The sequence below is a fragment of the Scleropages formosus genome, chromosome 11 (assembly GCF_900964775.1).
Source record: "Scleropages formosus chromosome 11, fSclFor1.1, whole genome shotgun sequence".
Classification (NCBI taxonomy): Eukaryota; Metazoa; Chordata; class Actinopteri; order Osteoglossiformes; family Osteoglossidae; genus Scleropages; species Scleropages formosus.
Window position 1 is genome coordinate 25045203 of NC_041816.1, and position 27223 is coordinate 25072425.

At 41.9% G+C, this 27223-nt stretch overlaps 2 protein-coding genes and 1 non-coding gene across 5 annotated transcripts in view; all 3 read right to left on the reverse strand.

Moving 5' to 3' along the window:
- LOC108941155 (ankyrin repeat domain-containing protein 27-like) overlaps positions 1 to 17673 on the reverse strand; it is a 34031-nt gene extending 16358 nt beyond the window's left edge. The window contains exons 1-15 of one of the 3 annotated variants that reach the window (XM_018763755.2): positions 17569 to 17673; positions 16939 to 16992; positions 13146 to 13268; positions 9232 to 9342; positions 6433 to 6589; positions 6039 to 6190; positions 5225 to 5284; positions 5054 to 5107; positions 4662 to 4727; positions 4491 to 4567; positions 4093 to 4214; positions 3648 to 3726; positions 2423 to 2555; positions 1148 to 1240; positions 491 to 615 (exon numbers count right to left, since the gene is read on the reverse strand). In XM_018763755.2, coding sequence (XP_018619271.1) covers positions 491 to 615; positions 1148 to 1240; positions 2423 to 2555; positions 3648 to 3726; positions 4093 to 4214; positions 4491 to 4567; positions 4662 to 4727; positions 5054 to 5107; positions 5225 to 5284; positions 6039 to 6190; positions 6433 to 6589; positions 9232 to 9342; positions 13146 to 13247 — 1331 coding nt within the window. In that variant the 5' untranslated portion in view covers positions 13248 to 13268; positions 16939 to 16992; positions 17569 to 17673. Of the gene's footprint in view, positions 1 to 490; positions 616 to 1147; positions 1241 to 2422; positions 2556 to 3647; positions 3727 to 4092; positions 4215 to 4490; positions 4568 to 4661; positions 4728 to 5053; positions 5108 to 5224; positions 5285 to 6038; positions 6191 to 6432; positions 6590 to 7352; positions 8127 to 9231; positions 9343 to 13145; positions 13269 to 16938; positions 16993 to 17568 lie in introns of those variants that run through there. The other 2 variants (XM_018763754.2, XM_018763756.2) reach the window with 2 other exon arrangements.
- A 2441-nt stretch (positions 17674 to 20114) lies between these two features.
- nudt19 (nudix (nucleoside diphosphate linked moiety X)-type motif 19) lies at positions 20115 to 24565 on the reverse strand. Its single transcript, XM_029256283.1, has 3 exons — positions 23139 to 24565; positions 21745 to 21952; positions 20115 to 20916 (listed from the first exon to the last, which is right to left on the reverse strand). The coding sequence occupies exons 1-3, from the start codon at positions 23913 to 23915 to the stop codon at positions 20684 to 20686; spliced, it is 1218 nt and encodes a 405-aa protein (XP_029112116.1). The 5' UTR covers positions 23916 to 24565; the 3' UTR covers positions 20115 to 20683.
- A 1060-nt stretch (positions 24566 to 25625) lies between these two features.
- trnar-ucg (transfer RNA arginine (anticodon UCG)) lies at positions 25626 to 25698 on the reverse strand. The gene has a single exon. It is a non-coding gene; the product is annotated as a tRNA-Arg (tRNA).
- Between the last annotated feature and the right edge of the window lie 1525 nt (positions 25699 to 27223).

Sequence of the window (27223 nt, forward strand, 5' to 3'; positions counted from 1 at the left end):
ATTTAAACTAGTTTGATAAGGAAGAGATCGTTTGTAAAGTCTGGAATGTTTTTAAAGTGAATTTATATTTTGGAAAAGATTACATTTTCAGTAAAAACTGGAAAACTTTTTGGAATCTGGGCATTCGCCTTAAGGATGAGTTCACGAATGAGACACTGACCTTCAAGAATGTACTATGTTCAGACACCGGGGTGTTGGTGTACAGTAAAAATGAGAATGCACTAATGCAGCATTGAAAGCTGGTTTTGTAACAGATGAACAACATGAAACCACAGTGGGACTTAAATGGATACAGTTACTAAAAATGGGTGGATGGACAGATGGATGGAAAATTGACACAATGACCACCTCCTAAACGAAACTGTAATCACTATGTAGCAGCCCTTCCCCGTACATTTACCACAAGGCACTATGGTACTGATGAATAAGCAGTGTTCCAGTCCATTAGAAGAGTAACAGAGGTCAGGGAAAGGTAGAAGCAGTTCCTCACCCAGACAGGTGGCGCTCACAGCTGTCACAGGAGCACAGTGGATGGCAGAGCTTGCTCCTGTCCTCCTCACTTTCGCCCTCACTCAGTAGCCGTCGCACCTCCGCCTCATTCCCGTTCGCAATGTGCTGTAAAGACAGAGGTACACACAGATACACACACATGCACATCCAGACACACGTACGCATACACCCACATGCAAATATGCAGACACATGTACAGCCATACACAGAAACACACAAACCTCTATATTATGTCTATACATATGTATATGCACATTCTTCTTTGCGAAAGTATTCTGCTATCAACATTACAAATTAGACTTACACACATATATTTCCAGTCAGTATTTCTGCTGTGAATTCATACACTAACAAAGATCAGAGCCAAGAAAATGAAAAACTGAAATATGCTGCTTCACAGGGTTTGAATACTTTTGTAAGGCACCATATGTATCATCTAATCATTTTTAAAAATTAAGCAGTGTCATACCAGCCCGAAGGTATGTTGAGTGATATCTATTTTGACAGTTTGTTAGATGGTTTCTCATGCAAAACGCTAACTGTGTAACTTCTGCTGGACTCACAGCCAATAAGACCTGCTTACACAGACGTAAGCGCAACTGTGCACAACGAGGGGAGGTTACAAATCAGGACTCACCTCAAACAGACAGTCTATCGGGGTAGCAGCATTCTGCGAGACCAAGTTCATCCGGTGCCTGAGGAATGCCTTGTCACTGAGCTCTTCAAGGACCTACAGATTACAGAATGTTCTAGAAAAACCACATTTGCTAGTGGAGACATGAGAAGAATTACTTGAAAAAGATGCTTTCAATGGGAAAGCAGGATGTTGCCAACTCCTACTTCAATCACAAATATAACCTCCTTTTCACTACAACATCAACTGAAAGTAGCCTGGAAAGACAATGAATGAAAACCTCTAGAGCAGATCTTCAGGCATCTCTTGAAGACCCAACTTCTCATGCTACACTTTGGAACGGTTTACTTGCAGCTCTATTCTGACACTCAGTGGCCTTTAGCTAGTATGTCTCAACATTCTGACATCAGATGTCATGACAGCATTACTACCTTGTACACTTTAGAGCAGCCAGGTATCTACCCAATTCTGACACTGTAAATTATGTTGGACAAAGGTCTTAGAAAGACAGCAAAGGAGAATATTACTCTGTAGACACCCAATCTTTTATGTGGTCTTTTTGTCTGGAAAATGAAAACCGTCAGTCTTGTGAGAAGAGTTTGATTTAGCCAACATCTGAAGAATGACCACTAAGTAAGGGCTGTATCCATTTTTCAACTTGTATGAAGGTTGGAAAGAAAAACACAATTTGGGAAGAAGCCATACTTAATGGTGGTTTTATTTCTGACTTTCACTTTGACAGCTGGTGTTTGGGGTATAGGGGTGCAGTAGCAAACAGCTGGTATACAATGAGACAGACAAGTAAAGTGCTACAGGGTCACTGAATTCCATCCTGGATCTGAGGTTTTGGAGGTGCAGGTACAGGGTTGGCACAAAATACACTCATAAGAAACAGGAGACTATAACACAGGACAGCATCGTGTGCAACAGAGAGCGAAAAGGCGGTGGCAAATTTAGGTATTGTAACACCAAGGTGCACTAGATTTGTTTAGGGAACTTGAATAGGTACTCTCTGTAGGTCAATGCCACTCCAGTTACAGATTTTTTTTTTTTTTTAAAAAAAAAAAAAAAAAAAAAAAAAAAAAAAACCCCCAAAACATCCCTGTATGCCTAGAAAGGATATACATGAATACGAGTAAGGGGCAAAAGTACATATACATATATTAAATCTTATACATTCTATGAACCTTACTGCTCCTAATCATCATGAATATCTGCATGTTAGCACTGTTACACAACAGGACCCTCAGGGTGGTACTTAGGCCAGCACTTGCTCACCGCGGGACCCTGGGCGAGGTTTCCCTGGCTGATGTATTCTACTGCCGCCTCAAATGACGTCAGACAATAGCTCAGGTCATCCTTGGCCGAATGACAGAATCGGAAGTTTTTGATGTAGCTGAGATTAGCCATCCTGCATGAGAACATGAACCACTTTCATCAAAAAATGACCATTGCTACAGCTCACATAATACATTCCTGTTGCAGTCCTGCACACCAAAATATTCTTGACCTTAAATAAATAAGACCTGGAATAGGGGCTCATTGTACATTGATATTTACCTTCATTCATATAGCTGATGCTTTTCTCCAAAGCAACATAGAGCTCAGAATAAGCAAAGCACATCAGGCGAAGAGCTACGGATATAGATACACAACTGTGTTGCAGCACAGTAAGACTTTCTCTTATTACCATTTTTACAAGCACACATTATATCAGTCACTATACAGACCCTACAGAGCTGACAGATAATACAAGGTGATTATGGCAGACACTGAAAAGCAAGTCTGTGGTGCAGTTAGGAGATCTGGAGAGAAGTGGGTCCAACAGAGAGGTGTTTGGAGACCCGTTTTAAATGTTGAAAGGGAGTCAGCAGTTCTGAGGGAGAGAGGGAGCTCATTCAAAAAACTGAGAAGCTACAGATTTTCAACTTTGGACCTGTCGTTAAACACAGAGGCCAAAGCCTGGACCAGGAACTGTGTAGAGCGTGTTGCGAGATACAGTAGATCCTGTGGATTTTAGTACTTTACTCATCTGACACATGTATTGTTTACAATGATATAGGATGGTGCTGGCAACAGATGACCACCTTCTGCAACTCCAGCAAAATGAAAAGGCAACACAGCAGAAGGTAAATATGACCATTTCAGAACTTTACTTAAAGACAGAAAACCACAAGTGAACATAGAAAATGGACATATAAGATGTGCTGGAGATGAGACCTTCAGGCAGGAAAGGGGTAGGGCTGGTACTCAAAATATTGCTGATGAAAAGCCAAGGATTATTACTCAAAAGTATTAATATAAGTAAGGTATAGAAGTATTGCTACTGCTATATAAAGGAATAAATCACTAATCATTGTAAACTGCTTTGGAGAAGAGTTTCGGCTAAATGAATAATAGACAAAACTTTTTTTTTTTTTTTTTTTATTATATACAGTATTATAATAAGAAAATTGCATAATGCATAGGATGAGCAATTAGAAACCAAAAAACAAACACTTACCAGTTGGGTATTTCTGTTTTAACCAGCAGATACAAGAGGACAGACAGTAGATCATCTGCACACATGGCTTCTATGTTTACTATGAGGGGAGAAGGAGGGAAAAAAAAAAAAAAAAAAAAAAGGCATGGGAAGGAGTATTGTACAAGTATTGAACTTTGTTTTTGGGAATTCTTCACCACTGTAAACTATGTGCAAAAGTCAAACTAGGGAAAAAGTCATACAAAGCAAGTTGCATTACTGGTAAATGCCCTTTCCTTGTCAGTGTGGCTTAAACTGTCTGTTCAACACTGAATGAGACACTAGCTGCTAATGTGGGAAAATGGTAAAGTGGGTTTAGAAATTGGTTTGTAATGGTTACAGTGGCTTCATTCACTGCTTTCTACGAATACACTGAAACGTAGCTCTGGGATGTGGCAGTGAGGGAACAGTGAGGAACAGGACCCACCTGCATGGGTAGGGGGCTGCATGATGGTAAGGACTACCTTGTGAAGACACAGCAACTTATGCTGGGGGGAGGTGCAGCGATTCAGCTGGCTGAGCTCTCTTTTTGCCCGTGGGATGTTGAAGCTGGGCAATGGGGGAGGGGGGTGGGGAGGAAACAGCACATGGGGCAATAAGGCAAGAGGTGTTTGCATTTCTTCCCGATACGAACGATGAACCTCGGTGCAGCAAGTGGTAGGTAACAAACCAAGTTTACTTCAGACTTTCATGTCTGCAGCTATGTCTCCTCCTCTTAATGTAATGCATAAATTGTACTTTTGCTGAGATGGACAAAAGCATCTGCTAAATGAATAAATGTAAATGATACACGTAGTGAATAAAACCCAAGGCAAGCAAACTCACCAGAATTCAGATTTCACACTTAAGTCTTTCTGCTGCAGATGCTGCAGACTTCTAGTGATTTTGTTGAAAGCGCCATCCTGTTAAAATGAGACATTGACGCATGCACAGCCCCTGAACGTGCCGGTAATACATTTCATATTCATTATTTCATATTCCAGAAGAAATGCATACCTGGCTTGCTTCAATACTTCCAACATATTTAAAGATGAAATCATGGATACCATGATGAATGTACATCTGGGAAGTAAAATGGAAATTAAAACCAGTAACAAAACCACAATGAGAACTACACAGAACCACATTCAAACCTGAATATCACTATCAAGAATATTTTGATTAAATACCATCTGTGATATATTGTGCGTTATAGCAAACTGATACAATGGAACATATCAGGGATACTGCATGGTGAAACATACAGAACAGTATTAAAAAGTAATTAATAAGCGGACGTAAAATTCGATGCAGCCGAATGAAACCAAAATTTCAGTGCTACATAATGCTACTAGACAGACAGAAGTGTAGAAGAATAGGGAGATGCCCACAGCTTTGTCTCGCCTCACCTCCACAGCTTGCTTAAGGAGAGACATCTGCCACTCCTGCTTGGCCAACACTTTCTGAAAAACACAAACACGCACACAGGCATATATATAAGTGCCTCATCATTTTTCCAGCGTGGTGTAGAACCTGTGGCAAGGTGTTACGTCATGGACGCAAAGAACTCTGACACTTACCAAACGCGAGTCTCTTAGCAAGCACTGAAGACACTTTGTGTAAAGCGCATTTACCGAGTCCTGGGGAAAAAGAAGATACACACACCACACATCAGACACATACCTCACCATAGCAAATTTGTGTTTTGCAAAATATAAGCTGGTATTGAACAATGTGATTTCCCTCATCGTCTTTTTTGACCTAATAACCGATAACATACAATTGAAAACATCTATTTTGAATATTTATATGCCAAAATATTTTAAGTATTGTTTGTGTTATGCTTAAAGATACAAAAGCAACTCCAGTACTATGAGTTATACTTGGAACCCCTTGGTAACTAGGTTTAGTTCTTAAGTTAACTCCACCTCCTTCAAAGTCATCCACTTGAAATTAGACATTTAAAGAAAATAACCCGACATGCAAAGACAAGCATGAGAATAATAAATAAATGTTATTGTCACTGTTCGTTATCCTCTCTGTCTCCAGCAGCCAAACTGTACATCCCAGACACAATCAACCAAGTAAAACAATCTCAAATTGGAGTCTGGCAGCAACCCTCATTTCATTTACATACATAAACCAGCACATATGAGTAACAATGACTGTCAATGTAATTAATGAGTTTAACTGTACTGAAGAACCCAACAGGGGAAACAACAGGAATGTCCAGGTCACTGATCATAAAGCATTTTAATAAAAGGGATATATGAAGTGTAATGGAACAGTATTATACTGAAACCTTGAAAAGCTGCCTAGATATTTTTCCTGGAAACCCTTATTGCTGCTATATGAAATATGCAATGAATGATGACACCTTGGATGGGTACTTACTATGTGATGCCGCAGCCCTTTCCTCTCCTGTTCTTTGAAAGAGTGACGGAAGGCAATGACAAATTTGTCCAGCTTTTCTGCATGGCGGCCCAGGAACTCCTTGACGTCCTCCATGTTCTTGAGGCAGTGGTGCGGCAGGGGGGGCGGTTCGACTGTCATGAACGCATATCAAACTGAGCTCAACGAAGCTGTATTTTCAACAGTGGCGTACGTACAATGTTGCCATGCATGCAACTACAACACGTCTGCACCAGCACCAATAGATGAAGACATGAAACCAATGAGTAAACGTCCATTACCAGGCTTGTGATCTACTTCCCCAAAGATAAAACTGTAAAGTAGCTGAATGACCCATAACCTGAGCATTTTCATAGTAAAAAGTTAGAACAATTACAGTGGGTTTGACCAGTTTCAATGGGATGGCTGATGCAGAGGATGCTGTAGCTCTTCTCCTGCTCATTGTAGAAGGTTTCCTCAAACAAAATGGGGACTGAGGTTGGAGCCTGGGACCCTGCTTGTACCTTGACTGTGTTGTTCTGAATGACAACCTCCTAGAGGAAAGCAGACAGTCCACTGTCAGCCAGTGGTGCAGACCTTTCTATACTCTACACAGACCACACAACCTAATGATGATCATCATGTGAACAAAATAAAATCTAGAATTAAGTTAAAACTTCACAAGTGGGGGAATAAAACAACACAGAATGAAAACTATTTAATCTCATCAATATAAGGCTTTGGGCAAAACTTGTGAACAGGGGAGAAAATTGAACAAAACTGCTATAATTAACCAGAGGGGAAGGAAAACATATGTATGGAGACTTTTTTGCAAGCAAAAGCTCAATCACAAATCTGTAAAGATTTGTCTGAAACAAAGGAGTTGTCAAAATTGTAGGATCTGAAAAAGTTGGCAAAAGGTTTCTGGAAGCTTTAAATACAGCACTTAACCAAGGACTAAAGATTGTTACACAGGAGGTATCTGCAGGATGAGGTTATGCCTTCAATGTATGGGGACTTGAAACAGTTACAACTGGAACATGGAGGTTCTGAGTCTTGAGTTGTAGACAGTGGTCAGTTAGCCATGCAGAGATGTCAGACAGGCACAGGCATGCTGCAATCCAGGATAAGAGAAGAAGACCTGAGTATCATCTGGAGAGCAGTGCATGGAGAACCCATGAAAAGCAAAGACAGAGCCAAAAAAAGGAGTTTAATCTGACAAGATTAAGGGGTTCAGAACTGAGCAATGCAGAAAACCAGTTCAGAAGGACTGAGGCAAAGACAGGAGGCCACAGAAAAGCTCCTGGGAAGACGTACCTAATAGGCACTCAAACCATTCAATGGCAAATCCTTTGATTCCAAGCTGCTCTATAGAGAAAGGTAGGATCCAGTGGTTGATGGTGTCAGATGCTGCAGAGGTCAAGAAGAATGAGAGTTGAAGAAAGACTCAAGAAGAATGAGAGTTGAACTAAGAAGATCATTCAGGGTGAGGAATGTCAATAACATGGTTTTGGACACAAATGATAAAAGAGAGATTGGCCTGTAATTGTGGACTGAGCCTGGGAGCAAGGAGAGTGGAGAATTAAAGATGGAAGAAATAAAAGGAATGAGCTGTTGGGATATGGACTGAAAGCAAGAAGGGATGGGATCTAGGTGATGGCTCAGTATGAGAACAGAAGGTCAGGAATTTAACTTGTTAAGAGGGGTTAAAAAGGAGGGAGCGAGGCTTTACTGGGTATCCTGGCATGGATAGAGCAGGTGGATGTCGAAATCCAACTGGTGATACAATCAACTTGGTCTTTAAAAATTGAAGCAGAATCCTCAAGGGTTAGTGTAAAACAGAGGTGGTGCAACGGGGGTAAACAGGACCGAAAAAGGAAAGTTCGCAGGGATTGTAAGGCGCAGATCATAGTTTATTACAGAAAAAATTTGTTTTCTGCAGAAGCAGCAGAGTGAAAGGGAGCAAGGAACTCATGACTTTTAGGTTTCCACCCCAACAATTGGTGTCATTGTTGCAGAAAACATATACGGCAAAGTAATGTAGAAGGTAAGTACCTGCAACTCCCTAAAAAAATGTCCAAATTTTGTTCTTTTTCCTTCAATTTTCCCCGCTGTAATACAGAGAGGAGGGATGGCTTCAGCACCAGGGACAGCTCCCCAGCACTGGGAGCTGCCCCAATCCCACACAGCCGTGGCAGATGCCCTCACTACTCAGAGGGATAAAGTGCACAAGAGGAAACGGAGCGGAGCCCTCGGCACAGAGCAGCCAGAGAATGAAGAGAAATTCGTCTTTCCCTGTTACAGCATCAATGAGCGCAGCCTCCAGACTCAACAGGGCGGCAGCAGCTAAAACGGCTCAGATAAAGATGGGGGCAACGAAGACGACTCCCTTCCAACCTGGTGACCCAAACGCAAAACAGAAACTCGCCAGGAGCACGACCTCATAGGCTGGGGATATTGCCACGGCTAAACATACCCCAGGATCCTTTGCGTTTTCATTATGTTATGTTTTCATTTTTCCCCAGGGAAGTCCGGACTTTTACCAAATCTGCTGAAGCAAACCCAAGAGGGGCAATAAAGTAACCTGATCCAGAGCAGACCCTGGACCTCATTTACTCACTCTGCCTCCTGATTGCCTTCATTCCCCGAGTCGTACATCACAAACATTAAAGTCCTTTTGAAATAATCAAATCTTCACAACACCTCTTCCAATATTCAGAAGTATTATAATTCTTTCCCTTACTGTGCAGGAATCGCATCTCCTACTTTGCATACTACAATAGTACATTCTTAAAAAGAAAAGTACAGTTTACAATTATAGGAGGCTACTAAAATATATACACGCAAATATTATATATTTTTCATACATATTTTACCTTCATTTTCTTCTTTATCAGAACAAGCAAATATAAATATGTGAATATACATATATCTACAAAAACACATTTTTTTCCTATTTTTTGATTTCAATCCCTTATAGCTATGGATCTAGTAAAATAAGAATTAGTCTCTTACAGCAGGATGGGGTCACGAATGAAGAGCAACACGTATGCAAAACAATGTATAGTGTGGTGTTAGCAGGAATCATCTATAATTAATAAATAAATAAATAAATAAATGGATGAGGATTAATACATTTGTTCTAAATCAGTACTTACAATGTGCTGGGGCGGGGGGGCGTAAAAGCAAACGTTACCTTGCCATCCAGGGTCTGATATCCCTCCTCCAAAGGCTGTAGAATGTAGCTGTCAAAGCAAGCTGCCGGAAAGGGGCTAAGCGGGAGGCTCCCACGGCACGGCACCAGCATCTATGTCGAGACTCAAGCATTACGCATGGATCACCAAAGACACTTCTACATTATGGCCACTGCAGAAGCAACATCTGGTTGCGCTAAGTGCTCCGAAACAAACCCCGATTGGAGCAGAGTCAACACAAGATAATGTTCAGTGAGCTGATGTTATGAGAACCAGTCATGAAGCATTTCAGTTTCAAAAGCAAAACTTCAATGGCAGCTGGTGGCGTAGTGAGTACAGCTGCTGTCCTCGGATCCATAGCTTGCTGGTTTGAATCTCACCTACTGTTGTACGGCCCTTGAGCATAGTACTTACCCTAAATTGCCCAGCTGAACAAATTGGTAAATAATCATAAGTAGTGTAACATTGTGATTTAGTTTTTTCATGTTTCTACACAGGGTGGCATAGAACTACACAACTCCTGGGCAGTGGGTTCAGACATGGGTTCGAACCCAGCGTCGTCTGTGTGGAATTTCCTTTTTCTGCCCATGTTTGAGTGCAGTTTTGGTTTCCTCCCACAGTCCAAAGGCATTTTTTTTTTTTTTTTTTTTTTAAGAACTGGTGCCTCCAAACCGCACGGTGTGTGAGCACCCTGATTTGGACTGACAACCCATCCTATGGCACCAGGATAGGTTCCAAACCACTTCAACCCTTCACTGGACAAGCAGTTAAGAATGCATGAATGGATGTTACTATATAACAAGTACACAATGCATAAACATACACATTTCCACAGAGGTTTTCAATGAAAAAGTGAAGTATTATAAAGTTCGGCTTCCTATCGCTCTTCATTTCACTGACAATGAAAGACCTAGCTGGCGTCAAGAAGTTTCATAATTCTTGATCAGTCATAACTGGTCGACCACACGAGGTATTCATGTGACAAATGATCTTAACGTTTCTAAATGTACTACAAATACTTTGTCGTTTCTAAGCACGCCATATAAAAAGAACCCAGTGAGTACAGTAAACGACATGCCTCAAGCACAATTTCTTGATGGATCATGAATCAGTGAAACATTCACAGGCAACATCTACAGCAGGCTTTCATTTGGCTAATTCCACATGGCTCTCTATGACAAGCACATACAAGGATGAATTCCATTCTGCGGGCCATTAAAAATAAAACGGAGCTTCTGCAGTTCATTCTGTGGACACATTTAAGCAACAAGACATTTGTAACAATCAATCAATTTAAAAGATACCTTCAACAGGAAGATCTATTCAATGGAAAAAAATTACAGTTATTTTCAGGTTTCATGAAGCAGCTTCAAATAACACGATGCGGGGGGGGAAATCACATTGTCCAAAGTACAGGTCTGCAACATCAACAAGACATCTTGGCATTATCCATCCCCTAAGCAAGGGAACGATAATCCATGATTCTCAGTCTTTAAAAACAGGATGAAAAGACTCTTTGATTTGGCTTTTCAGTTAGTGTAGTGATTTACTCTGTTTTCCCTCCTCCTATTCATATCTTTACTTCTTTTGAAATCTATGCTCTATGAAGAGTTTTACTCACCATCTTTCTCCATATTTATTCATGCAATTGACACTTTTCATCCTAGCAGTACACAATGTTCAGCTACTTACAATTACTCTTTTAGACAGCTGGGTAACTTTACGGGAGCAATTCAGCATAAATACGTTGCCTAGGTGAGATTTGAACCACCAACTTTCGGCTGTCAGTTCAGGAAGGGCACCTTGGGACTGGAGCTCACGTCCTTCTACTAGAAAGTAGAACCACAGCTTTAACAGACTTCACCCAGGCCCACTGTAATCTACTAGAATGTCTAGGAGAGGGCAGCCAGTGGCACTTGGACCACAGAACTTTATTTTCCCTCCATTTCTTTGATTTGGGCTTTTTTGCTTTCACCTCCTCAGTCACCACAAGACTTATTTCAGAAAATAACCTTTACTATTTCGTCTTTTCTTTATTTTTATTGCCAGTATGCGCCTTGTGAAATTTGTGTGTACTTCTTTTAATTCAACCTCTATTTTCATAAAGACAAACATAACAGTCAAGCTTAGGTCACTAGTCAAAAAATTAATAGGCTATAAAAAGACATTTTAAATCTGTAAAATTCATAATCACACACTATCAAATCATTAATACTATGTTTATTAAAGTGTGTAAAATTTAGGCTGTCATGTCTCAGAACACACCTTACGGGATTGTGTTTCTGAATAACTCGCCCGCATAATTAGAATCGTTCCCATAATGTATAAAGATCAGATTCTGATCCAGCTGACAGTTCTACACATTCCTGATGGAAACTAACTGGAGAAAATAAAACATCTGAATGCTAAATATTTTAAAGTCAGTTCAGAGGTGTTTCGAATAAAACACCAGCAATGACTACACCTCTTGTCCAAATCCTTCATTTTATTTTGACACCCCCCCCCCCCGAAATGTATAAGTATACGTAGATTTTCCACTACCAACATCACCACTGGTACCATGGTATTACATTCAGACTTCCTCAAAAAAAAAAAAAAAAAAAACCACTCTGATTTTCAGAACTTCAACTGTTCCAGAGGCCTTCCTTACAGTCTTCAAAAACAACCACTCAACTGTTTTGAATGTGAACTGGAAACAACTCTTTTAAATGATGTTAGAAGTAACGGAACATATCTGAACGAGAAAGGTACCAGCTTATGTGCTCAAATGACATAAATGTAAAATGTCTTAATGGAACTGTTTTATAAGACTTGAAACACTTTATAATTTGATTTCTAAATCCCTTCATTATGTTGTATTTTTTTTTCCATTCATTCATAGTTATCTGTACTGCTTGTCCTAATGCATAATTTCCATGACCTCGAACCATCCACAGAAGCAAAAGGGACAAGGTGGGGTCCACACACACACACACACACACACACACACACACACACACACTGCATTTCAGAATCACCAATCCACCTGAAACGCATGTCTTTGGACTGTGGCAGGCAGCTGGAGGAAACGCATGCAAACATGAGGAAAACATACAAACGCCACAAAGACTCAGCTGGATTTGAACCCCAGTTTGTCCAAACCCAGATCCCCAGTTCTGTGAGGCACCAGCGCTACCTGTTGCAGTACCATGCTATGCGGTAAGCTGCATATTTCTATGATAAAAGGCTATATAACGTGTCAGCATTGTCTATTAAAATTAAATAAAACCCAAACAAGCTCATCTGAGTATCATAAAAAGTAAAATATGGGAGCATTATTATATTGCAGAGGCTCCAAAATCAATATCTTTCAACACATTTAATGTGCGCCAGCACTCGGGGTGGTCTAGCACCCTTTCAAATGGCTGCATATTAAATATATCCTATGAATGTTGTGATTAGTTTTAACACTATTGCGCTGAATTCATATTTTTTTCCTTCATTAAAAAATGACTATCATCATCTTAGCTTTAAGGAAGCAACTTAATTCAGTGCAATTTACTGAAATGGTGAGAAATAGAGCTTTATTTAAAGGAGGGTCATTCTACATGTAATCAGCTGTTCGGAAACTATATTTCCAGTGAAACTTTCCTTAAACGTTGACTTGTGGAGCACAGATGTGGATGTGATTTGTGGACAGAGGTGACATGCAGTCAAGGGGAGACCTGAGAGAACAAAGCAAGGAACGGAACCAGCAGGATCTCCCAGACTGCAGTAACCAGAACCTCCATGACAACACCACCTGACACCTGTTGCACCTAAAGCCTTGTACCACAGCCATAAACTGTAAAAGCTTTTTTTTTTTTTTAAAATAAATCATTTCTTCAGACAAACTGAGAAGTTCCTGCTTCCTGAGTCCAAAAAAAAAAAAACTTACAATGCCGTGGAGCTCCGCCACCCTGCTGCACAGGTCTGGCCGCTGCTTCTCCAGCTCCAGGTAGAAAGGGTTCTTAAGGATGTTCTCATCATATACAGCCATATGGACCAGGGACTCCTGCGTCTGCAAAAGAGAAAGCAACACACACAACCACAGTGTAACATATACATGCAGTATATAAAACCGTTTCTATAAGGTTGCTAGCAGTTACAGCCACTCTCTCTACACTTACAGGTTGCAGGTTCAAAACCCACCTCCTGCTATAGCACCCTTGATCAAGGTACTTACCAAAAGTTGCCCAAGGAAAAACTACACAACTGTATCTATGGGTAAATCATGTTAAATATCTTGTTGTTTAATAATAACATTGTAAGTCACTGTGGACAAAGGGGCCCGAGATTAATAAATGACGTCGTCTGAACCGCTTGTCTCAGAGGGGGTCGCGGGGAACCGGAGCCTACCCGGCAACTCAGGGCGTATAAATGAAAACAGAAAAAAAATAACCATCTAGCAGGTATCTTTAGAAGTTCAAAGCTCTTGAAAATTAGGAAAGACAAATTTCCGGTCTGTAGGAGAACAGGTAAGGGTTTCGGGACAGCACCGATGGACTTGCAGAAGCTACTACTATGGTGCAACCCTCATCAAGCAGGTTTGACAATGGATAGGAGCCTGGATACCTAAGCGGATGACATTGTCTGGCATGGAATGACATAAACAAGCAAAGAGGAACTAAGGATCACCGTTTCCTTTTCCCAGCACCATCTGAGCCCAGAGAACAACGGAACTTTTATTTCAACTACGCAGCTGCCGCTGCATTCCCACTTCCTCTAAGTGACTCTGTTGAGACATCAGGAACAGATCAAGTGTCGAACCACAGTCTGCGAGCAGGAAAACCTTCCGAGATGTCGCCAAGTGACCTTCGCAGCCCTCAGCTTATTAAATAAAAGTTTCTTACTAATAACAAAAATAGCAGCCAACTCTTACAGATGGAATAGTAAGATTTCAAAACAATAAAAAAAAAAAAAAAAAAAAGTTTCTACATATATTTATTTAGCAGACATTTTTCTCCAAGTAACTTCCACTGAACTCTATGTAGTGTTACCTGCCCACACACCTTATTCACCAAGGTGACTTACACTGCTAGATACACTACTTACACTGGGTCACTCATCCATACGTCAGTGGAACATGCTCCCTCTGTCACTCACACATTATGGGGGAACCTGAACACCGTATGTCTGAGAGGAAACCAGAGCATCCGGAGGAAACCCACACAGACACAGGGAGAACATGCAAACTCCACACAGACTGAGCAAGGATTGAACCCACGTTCTCTCATACCACCCAGGCGCTGTGAGACAGCAGTGCTACCCGCTGTGCCAATTACAATTTTTTTTACCCAATTGATACAGTTCAGTCATTTTTACCTGAGCAATTTGGGGTAAATACCTTGCTCAAGAATTCTACGGGAGGAATGGGATTCGAACCTTGGTTTTTTTTAAGCCCTCATAGAAACAGATTATAAATATGTAACCATTAACTGATTTTTAAATCACTGTGACACATTGGGTTCTTCCAGGGAAGGATTTAGGACAGACTCTAGGGCTGCTTTGCATCCATGATCATAGTGCTGAAACCTCACAGCTTTCGCACTGTGGGTTCACACACAGGGGTTCGAATGCAGGTTATGAACCCAAAATTACCCAGACTGTGGGACTATATCTACGAGTGAAATCTGACAGCTCAACTTTACACACGTTTATTTAAAAAAATAAATAAAAAAAAAGGCACTATGATCTGTCTAGGATGAAGAATGTATCTAAATATGTAATGCATGTGAAAATATTTTTTATTTCATTGTTCATTTGGAGATATCACTCAGCAGTTATAAATAACCACATTTCAAGTGTAGTGTCAGGGTGGTGCAGCCATCCCATAAAGCACAAGGTATACGGCAGGGTACATACTAGACAGGATGACAGTGCACAAACACAGGTCAACGGCAAGATCAACAGGTGTCCTCCACACGGACATGTCCTCTACCTGTCCACTGTCCAATATCAGACCTGTGGACCTCAACACATTTCACATTTAGTCTTCCTTTACAGAGAAACTGGCTCTAAATATTTCCAGGACGTGACTCTGCAATAAACACTAACAGGACCAACGGGATTCCAGCATGGGACAGGAGGCAGGCTTATTAGATCCATACATATTTCGCACGAGAAGCTCTCTTCGAACATCTGTAGCTGCTATAAACCAGAGAAGTTATAATTATGATGTAGGTTAAATATTAACTAATTGAGGAACATTCAGTCACTTCCTTGGAACTCTCAGACAGGGCTACATGGCCACTTCTGCACTCCCTTCCCATGCTGTTTTTAATCATATCTATATTTATTTGTGTTTTCTCTACACTGATTGTGTGTGTTGTTGTAACCCAGTTCTGTTAAGGGGGGGGCTGACAGGACAGAGATGTGACTTTCATCCGTAAACCTGCAAAATTTGAAGATATTTGCAAGGTCTGCATAGTTTTGCCAGGTGCTGTAGATAAAAATATCAGCGACGAGCCCCACCCGTATGTTTACTGAGCCTCTCCATCCACAGCCTGCTGTCAATAGGCTCCGTTTGCTGTTCCACAAGCTGAGATGCCTGCAGATGCTCAAAGGATCTGTTCTGCCTCATGGCTGCCAGTCTCTCATATTTCACATAACATACATCATTACACCTGACACGAAAGTGATTTCCGTTTCTAGTTCCTCCTATGATTTGAAAGTGTCATCATTTTAAAAAGGTTAAGAGCTTCTTTACAATCAACTCACATTTACTCTATTTGCTAGAGAAACAATGACTACAGGAATGTGGCCTTTGACATGTTTTCTAACAGCCCCCACAACACAACGGTATGCAGCCTAACTACAAGACAACATTTTACCACACACATAGGTCAGTGGACAGCACATTGGTTACACACCCAGGAATGTCCACAGGTGAACACCCACTGCAATACCCTTACTTACACTAGTAAAATTTCCATCTGTATAAATATGCCAATCAAATAACTGATGCTGCATGAAAAAAAAGTGAGAAGAGAGAAATAAAAAAAAATTTTTTTTTTTTTTCTTCCCTTCCCATAAGGAAAACAGTTTGTGAGCCCATAGGAATTATCTGGACTTCTGCATTGCTGGCTTCAAAAAAAAATGTGTTTTTGATTCTATAAATATTGCAGTAGACAACACTGCAAGTACACATGGGAACCGTGGGCAATGCCAATATGGGACAGGAGAGAGAGAGAGAGAAATAAATAAAAATCAAACACTCTATAGCAGTTGCTAGAAAGCCATATGCCTACATGTACTGCAGATGGTTATCATTGTATTATCTATAGAATTACTGCATTGTATATCTAACAAAGATTACATTAACCTGATGCTTTTTTCAAAGCAACTTACAACTATTTACCCATTTATACAGCTGGGTAATTTCACTGGAGCAATTTTAGAGTAAGTACCTTGCTCAAGGGTACAACAGCCAGGGGTGGGATTCAAATCTGCAACCTTCTGGTCTAGGCAGCAGCTATACTACCCTACCAGCAATCCCTTATGTTTGTTTATGTGGCAAACAAAATGTATGAAAATTAACATCTTTCCCTTCCACATCCCAAAACCTGTTATTAAAAACGCCACCAAATATTTCTGCGCGAAAGCAGAGCTGCTGAACCGTGCAGTATTACCGTTGTCATAGTAACAACTATTCTGACACATCCTCCCGGAAGCGGAAGTCGGTCACATACCGTTACTGTTGTTCCTTCTTGCTCCGCGACCTTTCTTTCGCGTTTCCTCTGAATCTGGACATAAAATTAGTTCAGAAGGGTGTCAAAATGTCCCACGAAGGTGTGCGGTTTTGACGCACTGCGGTATCGTTTCCGCGTTACTCGGTCTAGGTGAACCGGTGAGGAAATCGACACAATTCCTAACTTGGACGGACCAAATTGAATTTTTTTTGCAACAAAAAAATGCGGTGGTGTTAGAAAGGAAAAAAGGGTTGGAGCGGAGTCAGTCAGCCTGTCGCTGACCAGCCGTGACCGTGTGTCAGAGTCGCTGCGGAACTGGCTGCGCGCGCGCGCACACACACAGTCGACGATTTGATTTTCAGCGTCACACAACTCGCTATCTAATCAACACTGCTGACAACGCAATGTGAGTTTCTTCAGAACGAATAATCAATCGGTTAAAATAAGAAACGTGTTCATGACACAACAATTGGAACAAGATAAGTTTCTCAACCGAACGCTCGGTCCCAGCTGCTGAGCTGACGCGTTAGCTACCCACATCTCGAACAGCAATATATGTCTCAGCAAAACGAAAAGGTAAAAAGCTACAATGAGCCCAACACTGAAAGTTCGTACGAAATATCCACTTACCTATTGCTACTTACGCCAGATATACATGGTATTTTTTCCACTTGTGCGCCAAAGGTACAAAAAACACCGCACACTCCCTCAGCGCTACCGGCCTGTCAAACTTGACTTGTAAATGGGCGGGGACTCTGTTGGTTGATGGAGCGGCTTGACCAATTGCGTTGCACGACTAAATGCTAAGAGGTGAGACTGGCCATTTAGAAACGAAGCAGAGATGACGTCACAACACAGCGAGCGGAGTTGGTTTTCCTTCGGCGTATATTGTACACGTGACTGTGCACGTCGCTCGGCTGAACAGCAAACCAGCGTTCAAACGCTCTACGAACAAATGTCAGATCAATAAATATATAAATTACTATTAAATAGTTGTTGGATAATTTTGCTGTCCTTTGCTCTCCAAACTGTAAATTTTTTTAAACTTTGCCGAGATCTACAAGCGCATTAAGTGGCACGGTGGCGCAGCGCGTAAATCAGAGTGGGACGGATCAGTTCAACTCGCTTCCAGTGTTTACAGCTTGTGCCTGGTGGTGTTTCAGGACACGTGTTGCACATCTTTATGGAGTAAAAGAATCACTCAACAGTCGGAATGGATTTTTTTTTTTTTTTCTTTTTGTGGAAACAATGTTTCTTTTCCAGTCAGTTTTAACATACGTAGAAATTAAAAATGGTAAAAGTGTTGCAGCGCAAAACGAACTACTGGTCACTTTAGATGATGCACCTCCTTCCCTTCTCTTGTATCCCACCTCCAGGTGTTGTAACTACTGTTGTAAACAGTGCAGTATTGGGCTCCTTGCATCTTCAAGCAGGGTGAGTGTGTATTCCCGTGCAATGAAGCTCCATGAAGAGGTGACTTTCATTCCCCCCATCATGGTGCAGTGCAGTTTTTGAGTTACATTTTTTTTTTTTTGTCTATTTTTAAATAAGAGAAGCAGCTCAAATTGAGGTCAGTATTCAAATTTCAATTGATCGAAGTGTCTCCTGTATCTCCTCTACTCATTTCTCCGCACTGGCTTCCTATAGCTGCCTGGATCAAATTTAAGACCCTGGTTGTAGCCTAAAAAAGCATCAACACAACTGCTCTCAGATGTCTACAAGACTTGATCATCCGCTACACCCCAACCAGATTGCTACGCTCTTCCACATCTGCCCGCTTGGTGGTCCCATGAACGAAAGGTAAAGCACGGAGATTCTCGGTTCTGGCACCGTTGTGGTAGAACGACCTCCCCCTCTCACTCAGAACTGCTGAATCTCTGTCCGCATTTAAAAAGGGTCTTAAAACTCACCTCTTCCAGACTCACTTCACCCGTCATCTCTTCAGTTCATGTAAGATGTAAATGTTCATGCTCTAACTTTAAGATCATGGCCAGACCCTTTATACAGCTACTTCTGTAACATAAATGTTTATATGCATCTCAAAAAAAAAAAAAAAAACAAAAAAACTAGGAAGGTGATCAGGAATCGTTGATATTCTCATAAAGTTTTATGCAGCTACTCGTATGATGGACATTGATGCATATGGTGAAGGAATCTACTTAATGACCTGTCTGCAACTGTCTCCTAATGTAATGTACAAATTATATTTTCTGAGATGTACATCGCTTTGGAGAAAAGCATCTGCTAAATGTAAATTTTAAGTGAATTCTCATGAGGTCTCAACTAGAGTATGAGTAACATTTTAACCATTTTGCAAACAAGTGCTACGCTTTACTAAACGGCACATAACGGACATAAAGACACTAATATGTGGCCCCTACAGAGAAGAGAAAGACGAGGATGCCTTCATTTAACCGCAGAGACTTTATTTTGCATGGCATAAGAGCCACATGATTTTATCAAAGACAAACACTTGCTACACCATTAATCCAGTATAAAGGTTTCCAGGAACATGGTGTTTTGTATAGATGCAGCAGAAAACAGGGAAGTCGGTCATCTGACAAGAACAGCCTAACAGTAAGACCTCGACAGGGGGGGGGGGGGGGGGAATCTTAGCTTGTATTAGATACCTGAACAGTATGCAATTCTGCATCATCACACTCTATACAGTACACTCCTTATTTCATAAGGACCGCTACAAACCGACCACAAAAACCAAAGTAAAAATCAAGTTCTTTTATTATATTGCACAGATGGACATTTGAGCTTCAGCATTCTGGATGCCTCTGCTCTGCAGGAAAGCATTAAAACACCTTTTACGTGTTATTTCTGCTTTGTACTCACAAATACATTTATTTATTACATTCATTATCACATGTGCTAGTATTATATGCAAGTACGGTCTCATGGTGCCATATCCCATAAGGCTGGTAGGGTGACATTCCGATTTATATCCCATATCAATCCCTCAATCCCCACCAATACAGTGAATCCACTGCATTCACTCCAAATGTTTCAAGTTCTTGAGTGTCTGTGGAACTCTAACTTTAGGGATCTTTACCTGTGAATAAGACTAGACAGAAAAACGAGGACTTTAAAATGATCAAACTCCTTTAATAGAATAAATCATTTTAGTTCAAGTTGGAACCCCAAGCGAAAATTTGTTTTAAAAAAAAAAAAAAAAGGTGAATAGGCGGTTGTCCACAGTGCGCTCAGTAAGATTCAGGCATCTACAATTTGATTGTCTATCGTCCCTCAGCCTCGGAAACAACTTTGTTCTGCTTTCAGTTAAATGTGTGCAGAATGAAAAACTACGGTAATGTGAAACATCAGCTCATATCGAACATATGTAACAAATTAAATGCTCTGTAACAAAATAAGAGGTAAAAATTTACACTGTTAAGGTTTGCTTAGAGACATTTCACATGGCCTGGCAATTGCTGGATAATAAAAACAATTCCATATGGTTCATAACAAAAAAATAAATCCAACAAACATGTTAACTCAGTTTTGAAAATATTGTTCAGCTTAAAAAGACAAAGAGCATTCTTATTCAAAATAATTCCACATTCCCATTATATAACTGATTTTACCTACATTAATTACACATATAGAAAAATATAAAATTATTGCACTCAATTTTATGCATTCTATATTTCTGCTCCACCTCCATTCAGTCAACTGCATAACCTTTTTTGGCAAAACTAGCCCAATTGTCCCATCGCAGCAGGCAGTTGGATGATACTCAGAGATGGGAGCTGTGTTTCGTGGGGCGAGGGGGTGCAGAATTGAATAGGGGCACGAGGTGCTTGTACTTGGGTGTAATGTTGATATGCACCGTGGGGCTGAAGAGGTCACGAAACACGATCCGGTGCAGCGCGGCCCTGTCCGTCTGCAGCTCCTCTATGCTCCTGTCTGTGAGCATGTTGACCGAGCCCGGTTCACGCTTGTCCAGGTTCTCTTGATACAGGGAGTCGCCTAAAGCACAAAACCAAAGAAATTCAACTTCTAAGGGCAACACGGTGTCATTATCGTGAAGTGCACTTATACACACCTAGATGGTATAGCCTCAATCATAGTGTCCTTACACGCACCGAGATGGTATAGCCTCTATGCAGTCAAGAGATGCGGTAAACACGAGATTTATGATGCCGTTACACAGTATACTGCTTTACAGTAAGCTTTTTATAAGTAGAAAGTACACTGTAAAATAACGAGAACTACAGTAAATACATAACCAGTAACAAGTGTTTATCATCAAATATATACGGTACATAATTATATGTGCTATACTTTTATACAACTGGCAACAAAGTAGGTTTGTTTACAGCAGCAACACGAACATGCGAGTAACATATTGCACTATGACATCGCCAGTCGATCAGAATTTTTCAGCTCCATTATAAGGTTATGGGACCATCGTCAAATGTGGCCAGTCACAAAGCGGCGTGACTGTACTTTAACATGGTCAACACTGTGGTTCATACAAGTCAATCTGAGTTACATTTATTCATTTAGCTGATGCTTTTCTCCAAAGTGACTTGCAGTCTTAATCTACTTAATTATTTACCCATTTATACAGCTGGGTAAAATTACTGGAACAATTCAGGCTAAGTACCTTGCTTAAGGGTATTACACTGGGAGGTGGGGGTGGGAATGGAACCTGTGACCTTCGGGTCCAAAGGCAGCAGCTCTAAGCACTACACTACCAGATGTGACACAAGGTTTAGTTACACAAGGATTTGTCAACAGTTAATCTGTAACAACACACTGAACGCTCAGGGCCACCGGGGGGTTTGAACTCACCTGGCAGCAGCATCACGTAGTTGTCGGGAGTGAAGAGGCGCACGGGCAGCCACCGCTCGCAGCCCTCCAGCGCCCTCTCTTGAGCAAACGAATGCAGTTGCTCCAACAGGGACAGGCGGCACATGCGGCTCAGCTCATAAAACTGCGGCACTGCGATCCACATCTCTTTGGCCTGGAAGCTGTGCAGGATCTCAATGGGACTGGACCACTGCAAGTTGGGGACGAGGTTTTCATTTTCCACTCATGTCAAATTAGTTTTAATACAGGCGGATATTAATGAAAGAAAAAGTCTTCCTACCCCCTTAGAAATGTAATGTATTCTTTGTACCCTGCAAAAAGTTTTCTATCTCATGACTCAAAGATGGAATTAACATTAGTTTCAGTGAAGGTTCTCAATTGTGGCTCTGATGTGATGGAATGACCACCCTGTGTTACTCAGAACTGCTGAGTCCCTCTCAACATTCAAGAAGGATCTCAAAACTCATCTCTTTCAGACTCACTTCTCTCCTAAACTATGTGCTCCATACATTTTCAGTACGTTACCCGTTCCAAAAAATCCATATCATAAAACTCCATATCAATTCTAGATGCTGCTACTCATGTAACATGCTGGCCAAAACAGTGTATTGGACTAACTGAATACAATAATAATCATTTGTCTGTATCTACATTTGTTCACCTGTTGGTGAAATACACTTATTTACCCCAATTTGTCCATTGCATTGGCGATAAGCACCTACCAAATGAAGAAATTTTCACTTCTCAGTTTTGACTTGGGGTGAGTCGGGGGGGGGGGGGAAGCATGGGACAAAATGGATTTTTCCCCTCATAATAAATAATGGAATAGGGAATATAAGGTCAATTGTGAGGAAATAACAGACTGGTGACTATACTGTATAAAGTGCTGCTTCAATGTATAGTAACTCCTTGTAACCCTTAGTTTATTAATGTGTGTTCAATGAAATTAAATATATTATGTGACATAATAGGTGTGTGATGTCCAGCTCCATATGCTGCTTTAGAGGAAATCACGTGTGCAGTAGAAACACAGTAGCACTGCAGTCAGAGCTACTGCCTTTGGACCCAAATCACAGGTTTCATTCCCAGCTCCAGCTGTAGTACAGGTACTTACCATAAACCATTGCAATAAAATTACCCAGCTGTATAAATGGGAGAAACACCTTAACATTTTAAGTTGTTTAGTTTGGAGAAAGCATCAGATGGATGGATGGATGGATGAATGAATGTCGCACTGGGTGAACCAAGTAAGTAAAATGTCAAATGAGGAGTGAGTGTAAATCCTAATCATTTACCCAGTTGGACTCATGATTTACCAGAGACGGGCCCCTGGTCACCGGTGGCCCAGTCGGTCCGCTGGGATTCGAGCCGCTCACCTTCAGGTGCACGATCTCCTTCTGGTCCTGCGCCGCGTGTGGGGTCTCCTGCAAGCAGCACATGAAGAAGGCCGTGTCGTACCGCCGGCGACGGCCGCTGCCGGTGGGGTTCGCGGGCGTGAGCCAGTTGCCCCACTCGTGCAGCGCCCAGATGTTGGGCACGCACTGCAGCTGCTCGCACATGCGGATGAAGTTGCGCGCGTCCTCTATGACCAGGGACCTCCACCGGGCGAGCACCTGTGCGTCCCACTGCGGCTGCGGCGCGGCCTCGGCGAGGGAGGCGGGCCGGCGTGCGCGCTCCCGCGGTCCCGCGTCGTCGTCGTCGTCGACGGAGGCGCGCTTCGCGGGCACCACCAGCAGCACGCCCGACTCCTCGAAGGTCTCCCGCACGGCGCAGATCCTGAGCGCCACCTCGCCGGGGACCGAGGAGGAGGAGCCCAGGCCGCGGGAGCGGTCCGTGGCGAATATGGGCGGCCTCGTGTCGGGCGGCTGCCTCACCGCCGGGAGGCCGAACTTGCCGCGAGCGCCGCGGAACGGCGCCAACACGTCGAGCCACGCGCTCGAGAAGTCGGACGCGTCGAGGACCCCCCCCGGGAAGACGTACGCGCTGGGCATGAAGCCGCTCGCTTCGCTGCGCTTCAGCAGCAGGACCCTGTAGTCGTGGTCGTGGTCGCCTCCGCCGCGCCTCTGGAGCACATTATCAGCTGCGCGCTGTTTCGTGCCTGCGACCAGAATAACGGTAGCCGCCTCCCTCCAGTGCTTCAGTGCCCCCTTCATCGTGGATTTATGACTCTGAGAGAAGCGAACCGCCGAGGAAACGCTTCTCCGCCACGGCGGCGCAAAGAGCGTCGCTGTGCGCGGGCGCCCCCTGCCGGCCTGGATGACGAACTTCGTCGCTCGGGATGAGCCGGACGATGGACCCCCGTCCTTAAAAAAAAAAAAAAAAAAGAAATTTAAATTAAACTAAAAACATACACAAAAACAGCCACACACAATGACAATAATGACAAACGACCTTGCTAACAAACATCTATAAAAACTCTAATTTCACTCTTCTTGTCAGGATTTACACACAGGATTCTCCACACAAATTCTAGTAACAAAGCGTCGCGTCTTCCTTTCTTATTTTTTTTTAACGCTGTAGTATTAACTTTTCGTTCCAACTCACTTTTCAGAAGGGTAACGTTACCTTTAGCATTCGACCGTTTTTGTGAAAAATACATTTGCCGAAATTTTATACGCAGATTTATCAAAAACACATTTTAATTAATCTGTCGTTTCGCTTAACACAAGAAGAAAAACGTCTGAAATAAAATTCGCGTCCACTTTCAAGGATCCTCGTAGTAAATGCTGTCCAGAGTATTTTTTTTCTGTTAAGTGCAATCAGAGTAAAAGTGTTGTTCTGAGGTCGGAGCGGTGGTCCCAAGTCGCGATAAATAAAAATTTATTAATACGATTTATTGACCAATCAAGTTGTGTAAAAAAACAACAGGGAAAGCTCACAAGGTCAAGGACGTGTAATAATACTCGAGCCATCCATCCAATAACTTACATTGATTCATTTAGTTGATGCTTTTCTCCAAAGCGACTTATAGTGTTAAAGTAACAATTATTTACCCATTTATACAGCTGGGTAATTTTACTGGAGTAATTTAGGGTAAGTACCTTGCTCAACGGTGGCGCAGTGGGTTGGACCACAGTCCTGCTCTCCAGTGGGTCTGGGGTTCGAGTCCCGCTTGGGGTGCCTTGCGACGGACTGGCGTCCCGTCCTGGGTGTGTCCCCTCCCTCTCCAGCCTTGCGCCCTGAGTTGCCGGGTTAGGCTCCGGTTCCCCGTGACCCCGTATGGGACAAGCGGTTCTGAAAATGTGTGTGTGTGTGTACCTTGCTCAAAAGTAGTACAGCTAAAGAGGCGATTCAAACCTGCAACCTTTGGAACAGAAGGCAGTATTTCTAACCACTATAGTACCAACTATCCCTAGAAAAAGCACATTTATCCCTTTAGCTGACTTAATTACTTTCTTAACACAGCAGTTATACAATTCAGTCTGAGTTATATTTATTCATTTAGATATTTATTCATTTCACTGATGCTTTTCTCTAAGTTAACTTGCAATCTTAATCAACTTATAATTATTTATATACGGGGGTAATATTACTGGAGCAGTTTAGGATAAGTACCTTGCTCAAGGATGCTACACTTGGAGGGGGGGGGGGGGGGGGGGGAATCAAACCAGCAACCTTTGGATCCAAGGCAGCAGCACTAACCACGCCACTACCGCATATAGCTAGTTTGCGTGAAGAAACTCACTACATATTCAGGAAAGTGCGTTTGACCACACAACCGTCCCCTCTTTTGAGATTGCAGCCGCTAATACTTGGTTTTTATTAATGAAATATTTTCACTTTCAATGAGTTATTTGTTCAACATGGAACACCATTAAGTATCCAACAATTAAATTCATACCTAAGAAAGTCTTTAAAGACTCCAACCACGAAGGGACTCGAACCCTCAATCTTCCGATCCGAAGTCGGACGCCTTATCCATTAGGCCACGTGATCTATATGATGGCTTTCTCCTGATCATGGTCACAGTGGTGCAGAGCCTATCCTGGAAGCTTTGGGGTGGAAGATACACCCTGGACAGGAGGCCAGTCCATCGCAGGGTAGCTACACGCACAGTTATAACACCATTCACACACAATTAAGAGTCACTGATCAGCCTGAAGAAGGGGGTGCGGTGGTGCGGTGGTGCAGTGGGTTGGACCACAGTCCTGCTCTCCGGTGGGTCTGGGGTTCGAGTCCCACTTGGGGTGCCTTGCGGCAGACTGGCGTCCCATCCTGGGCGTGTCCCCTTCCCCCTCCAGCGTTATGGCCTGTGTTACCAGGTAGGCTCTGGTTCCCTGCAACCCTGTATGGGACAAGCGGTTCTGAAAGTGTGTGTGATCAGCCTGAACTGCTTGTCTCTGGACTGTGGGAGGAAACCAGAGCATCCTCAGGAACCTCACACAGACATGGGGAGAACATGGAAAAAGTGCAATAATAGTGCAACTCCAGTAATAGTGTACCATGAAACACAGAGCAGCTGGTAGTGTATAGAGCTTCTGCCTTTGATACCCAAAGGTTATAGGTTCCATTCCCACCACTGGCTGTAACATGCTTGATTAAGGTACTTGCCCTAAACAGCTCCAGTGAAATTACCCACCTGTATAAATGGGTAGATACCTTAATGCTGGAAGTTGCATTGGAAAAAAGCATCAGTGAAATATATTCTGTTAGTATTATTCTATATTAGTATTGTTTCAATAATACAAATAATGTGTGAAATTAGCAAAAACTACAAGGTCCTATTACACCATGTATCCTTCACGCATGTTAATACTGTATTTCATATATCTATTAATATATATGGTTTCTGTAATACAGTCACAAGCCTCCTGATCAGAAGGGACCATTTGCCAGTAAATATGTGCTTAATGGTATTTGTATACTAAATATATAATAATATATTTTTTAATTTAACTTAATCAGATCAATTTGTGGTGTTGTGGATGTCCAGCATCACTCAGCGTACAGCTTTAGTTTAATGACATTTTTGACAATAAACAGTCACATGGAATCGGAGGCTTTTAAGAAAAGGTGTTTTTCTTTCCATTTGTTTCAAACAAGGTTAATTTTCCCTTCAATGGGAGATGTTGTGGCTCAGCAAGTAGTGCTGGTGGCTCGTAACACCTAGGCTGTAAATTCTCAAGTCATTTTGAATCTGATAACATGCATCCATTTATTTGAAGAACTGCGGGAACACTTCAATTTTTTTTTAATATTAATTTACTAATATTAAAGTAATTTTTAATTAATAATTAAATGTTGGTGTGTGTTCATTTTAAAATTATGAAGTCTACAAAACGTTTCGTTTAGAGAGCCTAACGAAGCAAATAATTTCAGGGATGTCTATTATGTGGCTTCTGGTAATTAAGATTTAGTGGTAAAATTCATTTTGAATTTAATATCAAGCTAAAAAGTTAGACTTCTGCCAGTTCCCTGTATACTGGTGTTCTTCAGCAGACATGACAGCTGGGATTATGGT